Source organism: Sinocyclocheilus anshuiensis, unplaced genomic scaffold (genome assembly GCF_001515605.1).
Source record: "Sinocyclocheilus anshuiensis isolate Anshui unplaced genomic scaffold, SAMN03320099.WGS_v1.1 scaffold1578, whole genome shotgun sequence".
In the NCBI taxonomy this organism is placed as follows: Eukaryota; Metazoa; Chordata; class Actinopteri; order Cypriniformes; family Cyprinidae; genus Sinocyclocheilus; species Sinocyclocheilus anshuiensis.
This window is the reverse complement of record NW_015544225.1, coordinates 351,742-358,248: the sequence shown is the minus strand read 5'-3', so window position 1 is coordinate 358,248 and position 6,507 is coordinate 351,742. Positions and strand designations below refer to the sequence as shown.

Here is a 6,507-nt window from a genome sequence, read left to right as displayed (position 1 = left end):
CACTACAGCAAAAGATAGAAATAACTGACTTAAAACCATTTTTAGCTGGTGAAAAACTTTTTGAATTTGAAGATCAGGGTCCATTTTAACTTATTTTGTCTTCTGTAGCCTCTGAAGGGCAGTACTAAATGAAAAAAAATATGATATTTAGGCAAAATAATAAAAATGTACACATCTCCATTCTGTTCAAAATGCAAAAGGCATTTTGCATCGTTTTTCCTTCTGGAGCATCAGTGAGCATTTGAACCTTCTGTAATAGTTGCATACGAGTCCCTCAGTTGTCCTCAGTGTGAAAAGATGGATCTCAAAACCATACAGTCATTGTTAGAAAGGGTTCAAATACACAAAAATGCTGGAAAACCAAAGAAATTGTGAGATCTGAAGGATTTTTCTGAAGAACAGCAGGCAGTTTAACTGTTCAGGACAAACAAGGGACTCGTGAACAACTATCACGAAACAAAAAAGCACAGCTGTAGATCATTCAGATAAGAACACAGTATTAAGAATACTGAAAAAGAAACTTTTGAACGTTTAGATTTTTATGAATTCAACTATTATTTTCTCTTGTGGACTATACGTAAACATCTTTTATGTGAAATATCTTATTCAGGTCAGTACTAAATAAACAATAACATGCATTTTATATGACCCCTCTTATTTTGGTAAAATAATTAACATTTTGCAGATTCAGAAAGGGGGATGTAAACATTTGACCTCAACTGTATATCAAACAGAAAAATGAAGCGATTTTCTTAAATCACTTTCATTCATTTCAGGAATTCAGCTTCCAACATGGACACAATTGCATCTCTGTACTTTCACTTTTCTGCTATGCAGCAGGCACAGCTAAACAATTGTAGCTGGGAATACTCACTGTTCTTCTTATAGAGCAGCACTTCAAAGCAATTGGACTCATAGTTATCAAAGGTCTGTCTGACTTTGTCAATTGTCTTCTTGTCTGTCAGCTCGCCGTACATGAAACTGCCGGGGGGACAGAGAGACAAAGGATGAAAAGTCGAAAAAGGTTGTGAGAGTGAGAGAAGTGGGTGTGAAAGTGAGAAACAGGTGATGAAAATGAGTAAGACAAAGAGAGCAGAAAAAGAGAGTTAGAGGAGAGCGCACACCTGTGTGGCACACACATCCGCCCAGCAAACTCTACCTCGTCTTTCACTGTCAGTTAATTCACAGTGTGCACAAGGGTGAGTGGCTGATGACATGGGCTGTCAGTTACTGCAGCCGCTCTATTTAACATGCGGAGGCTGGATAAACAGTAGACACTGAACCACAGTTCCGACATGCTCTGCCCTTAAGGTTATGTAAAAGGAAGGAAACATTACATTTGAAACAGTTTAGGAGAGCAGCAAAAGACAAGATATTCTTGTGTTTTTAGCGACTGAAGTTCTCGTAAATGTTTGCAAATAAGATAGCAACACTGGGATTCAGAAGTCTAAGGCCACATTGAAAATCTGGCAGTCAGATTATAATTCTAGCCTGGAAAAATACAAGAGACTTTAGAGAAAACAGTTAATGCAAAATATTTATAATTCTGCATCACTCGTTAAGTAGATTTGTGACAATGATCATGTGAACACCTTTGTACAGTCCTTAGTTCATGCTGCTTGAGTGCTAATGTCATTAAAGGGAGAAAATACAGACAAATCTCAAATTCATGTTCATTTTCTAATTCAGCTTTTTACTCGTTTAGCTTTAAAATGTTTTGTTGATTATAAAATTTGGAATAAAAACGTGCATCAAATTCAAAAAATGCCAAATTGGTTTCAGATTTTGGATAATACAATTTAATAATGATAACAAACAAGACATTCATCAAATTCTTTAACATTTTATAAAATATAAATTAGATTAAAAAATGAAAGACACAAATGTTCAATACATAATGACTAAGCTGCAGATTTTAGAATTGACACAAGGAAGAGGTAAGACGTAGGATGAGTGTGGTGGATCTTTTTATGCAGTATATTCATATACATTGGATATTAATAAATTGCATATATAATGGGTATATTAATATTTCCCATTTCTCAATTTCATGACAATTTTACAATATGAACTTGGTAAATTACTATTTTATTTTTTTCTGGTCACACTTTATTTTAAGGTCCAGTTCTCACTATTAACTAACTATCAACTACAACTTTTGCCTTAATTCTAAAGTCCTAATATGCTGAGTATTAACAGTTAGTCAGGTAGTTGTTAAATTTAGGTATTGGGCAGGATTAGAGATGTAGAATATGGTCATGCAGAATATGTGCTTTATAAGTACTAGCAAATAGCCAATATGCTAGTATTATGCATGCTAATAAGCAACTAGTTAATAGTAGGAACTGGTCCCTATACTAAAGTGTTACCATTTTCCTTTTTATTTCCATCTTTTCAAATCATGTTATAATCAAATGAGTTTATTACGTTACTGAGCACTCAAACTTTTTCCTTTCTCTATCTTTCTCATCCATTGTCCATTTCTTTCTTAAGTGGACACCGGAGGACAATGCTCTACACGTGAGTCTCGTAATGTAGCGATTTTAGCAAATTACTACAATCAGGAATGGGTGACTTTGAAACCTCTTTAGCATTGTGGTAATCCGCCAGTTTCCTTTTAAAGATTTTATTTGTTTTGCATCTTACTATCACTTCAGCTTCCATAAAACTAAAAATACAGAAGTAATTATGGTGCATTTGAGTTTTGTGGCCCTAAGCTACTCAGAGATTTTTAGTATCAAATCCTCACCCTTATTGCTTTAGCTGACAAAGACTTGTGCCAATTCTACCTCTAAAACTCCCCTTGAATCCTGAGTCAATCTGGAGTCATATCACAGTCTGTAGGCAGATCCATATCACTGCATGTAGGTAGAGCCAAATCGCTGCAGTTGGTATTTCTATTTCTACTCTGATGACTGGCTCCTTACTGAGCGCATTTAGCGCTAACAAGGTGTTCAGTGATGGCTCAGGAGAAATGCGCTTTCTGAGTGGCTAAATAGTGCATGCAGATTCTACTATGGCTGATGTGAGAAGTGTGCTTTAGCATCATTGCTAACTCAAGCAGAGTGCGAAAATGACACTTCTGTCCCTAACACTTAACCAAAACATTAGCGAAACATCCTCACTTGACTGATGAGTGAAACTTGCAGGAATAGCGGTCAGTTCTCATTTGAGAAAGATAGAAAACAATACTAAATTATCATATATATATATATATATATATATATATATGTGTGCGTGTGTGTGTCTGTGTGTGTGTGTGCGCGCGTTTTTGTGACAAATGAGGACATAAATTTGTATAATGACAAAGGTATGACATAGGTATTACAAGGAGAAGGTGACTTTTCAGGACATTACCCATTATATAATCACCTGTTATAACTTCAACCAATTTCAAGATCAAGGCTCAACTCTGTCCTTCCTCTACTTCATATTCTGCATTGCATCAGTTTAATAGATTCAGCTTCTGTTATCTGAGCATAATCCCTCTGGAAATGTTTGTGAGGTTTCGTTTTCAGATTCAAAATAATGTAATTCCGTGAAAACACATAATTTAGTTATGATGCACACTAATGCATTTTTGGATCCTGCATGCCTTAGCCAGAAAAGTTGCGAATATAAATTTAAATCACATCACTGCCTGTCCCTGACTACTGAATGAGGACAGGGTAAAAATAGATAGGTGGAGAGCCACTCACCTGCAGGTGCTGCTTTTCTGCATGACCTCTGCCCTGTGGTAACCAGACAGCTTGCAGAATCCGTCATTACTGTAAACTATAGGCCACTCCACGATTTGAGCGTTCCCCAACAAGAAACTTGTCTCTGCAAACAAAAATAAGAGAACACTTTTATAAATGTACATAAATAACTAGTACTGTATATGTATATTTAGTGTTCATATTATTGTCTGGCACGTCAGTTTAACCAACTAGTATAGAATAAAAGAAACACTTTCTTTGGCTTAACAGATCTTAAAATAGTCATTTATGTAGATGTTTTCTTGAAAGCCTAAGCTCTCAGAAGCATAATTTATGAGAACAAACAGAACCGCTGTAGGGAAGAACGAGAGGCAATCACATGCTAGTACCATGACCCAGTAGAGCATTTTCTCCATTGATGCTATTCAAAATTTTTGAAAGCAACATTAAAATATTTTCTAAGTCAAGACATTCCACTCTGTTTATATTCAAAAGTTTAGGTTTGGTAAGTTTTTTTGAAAGAAGTCTCTGCTCATCATGGCTGCATTTATTTGATCAAAAATACAGTAAATCGAGAAACATTGTGAAATATTATTGCAATTAAAACAACTGTTTTCTATTTCAGCATATTTTAAAACAAAATTTATTCTTGTGACACAAAGCTGAATTTTCAGCATCATTACTTCAGTCTTCATTGTCACATGATCCTCAGAAATCATTCTAATATGATGATTTGCTAACATTATTTTTTATTATAAATGTTGAAAACTTTGTGCTGTTTAATATTTTTGTTAGGTTAAACCATGGTACTTTTTTTCCCTCAATATTCTCTAAAGAATAAACTGATCAAAAGAAATACAAAATATTTTGTAACATTATAAAAGTCTTTGCTGATATTGTCACTTTTAATTCAATGCATCTTTGCGGAATAAAAGTATTAAATATATATATATAACTGGCCCCAAACTTTTGAATAGCAGTGTATATATACATCTTATTTTATTTATCAAAAATATACTAAATATACTAACTACAAAACAATATGTGGTGGCTAAATCTGCAAACTAACTACTTAACAAATAAACTGCATTAGTTTCTGTAGTTGTGTTACTGCAAAATAAAATAAAATAATGAATTAAATAATAATATAACTATAAAATAAAACAGCACATATAACATTTAGTCTAATCATCTTAAATGACCAGACACCTTTTTTCCAAAGGTTAAACACTTCCCTTTCAGTGGCAATTTGTTTAAAAGAAAAAAGACTTGAGTTTCAAACTCTAATTTGTACTCCATTTGTGGAAACTGCCTTAATCAGTTCATCCTTCCATTTGACAAATTTAATTGCAATGCAGTCTTGACATCAATGTAATTGATACACAGTGGTCTAGCCATAGCAGGTGGGTTAAAGACATTTTTCCTGCCATTAAAAAGACTAAGCCATCCTCTCTAGTCTTCATTAGTGTTTTAGTGAGGCTAAAGCCAGCTGACTTCAGCCTCTCGACACAGGTATAAAAATAGCAAGGCAAAAAGAACATTACAGCACCGGAAACAAATCAAGGCACAAACTGTCACAGAAATGTCCGTGACAATACAAATCCTTACGCACCCACAAACAGAATTATCTTTGCTCACACACACACACAAGGCTTTTATAATGCGGCAGAGCTACAGTTCTCTCTGGACACATGCCGTCCCCCCCTGAGGAAGAGAGAGAGAGACAATGTGGCATTTGACACAGCCATTTAAAAAGGTGGCCACTTCTCTCCTTCATTGAATAGTCTCCATTATCTCTCCTCCTCCTCCACTTTCAGTTTGCCTCTGCAGGCCCGGCTGAAAGGAGAAGTGGAAAGGATAAAGTGAAGTGCTGTCCCCTTGAGGAAGGAGAGTTGAGACTCATTACAGCGGTCTCCATGCCATGGCCCCTGCCCTCGGATCAGGGGCCAATTGCGAGGAAGTGCTCCCTGAGGATGCAAAAGACCTAGATCCTGTTTTCAGATCGGGGCTCGGTGATATGATAATCATGTAATGCTCTGTCACTGATGATATATCGCATTCTTAGCCAAGACAGCACGTTCAGACTAATAAAGTCTCTGCTAAGAAGTCAAGCATTAATAACTAATATGGAAAAGGAGTTCAGGCGAGTGGAGCAGGACCGTGTACAGTCACATCCACAGCATAACCACAATACAGGAAAATCTATGTGTAACGGTGTAAGGAAAGACATTATAGTTTAGATGTTTTTAATTACATTTTTTTCTATTCATTTAAAAAAAAAAATAGTTCTATTTCTATTTTTTTTATTTACTTTAGTTTTCATTTGTTTTAATGGAGCCCATAAGACAACATAGTGATAGAGGGGGAAAAATTTGTATTTCTATGCTTTTGTGTTTGCTTGTAATAGGGCTATTATAGTTAATACAAATAAAACAAAATCTATATAAAAAAATTGTTACTTGAAATTAGTTTTTTTTGTTTTAACTGAAATAAAATTACATAATAAATTATATACACACATACATACATATAAAAATAAATAAGTTTTAGTTTAATTTGATGTACTAAAATAACTAAAATTTAAGCTGAAATAAAAATGTAAACTATATAGTCATATATATATATATATATATATATATATATACATTAAAAGGACATAAAACAACAAAATTACTAAAACTTTAACTAAAATTAAAAGGAAAAGGAAAACAAAAAAATAAAAAACGAATAAAAAAACAACAACTCAATTACTAAAGCTTTAACTACAACTGAAATGAAAACGGAAAAATAAAAACAAATTAAATATATA

At 34.2% G+C, this 6,507-nt stretch overlaps 1 protein-coding gene across 1 annotated transcript in view; it reads right to left on the bottom strand.

Annotated features, from left to right (window-relative positions):
• kcnh5a (potassium voltage-gated channel, subfamily H (eag-related), member 5a) overlaps positions 1-6,507 on the bottom strand; it is an 84,092-nt gene that overhangs the window by 67,991 nt on the left and 9,594 nt on the right. The window contains exons 2-3 of the mRNA XM_016498034.1: positions 3,699-3,822; positions 875-981 (exon numbers count right to left, since the gene is read on the bottom strand). Coding sequence (XP_016353520.1) covers positions 875-981; positions 3,699-3,822 — 231 coding nt within the window. The remainder of the gene's footprint in view (positions 1-874; positions 982-3,698; positions 3,823-6,507) is intronic.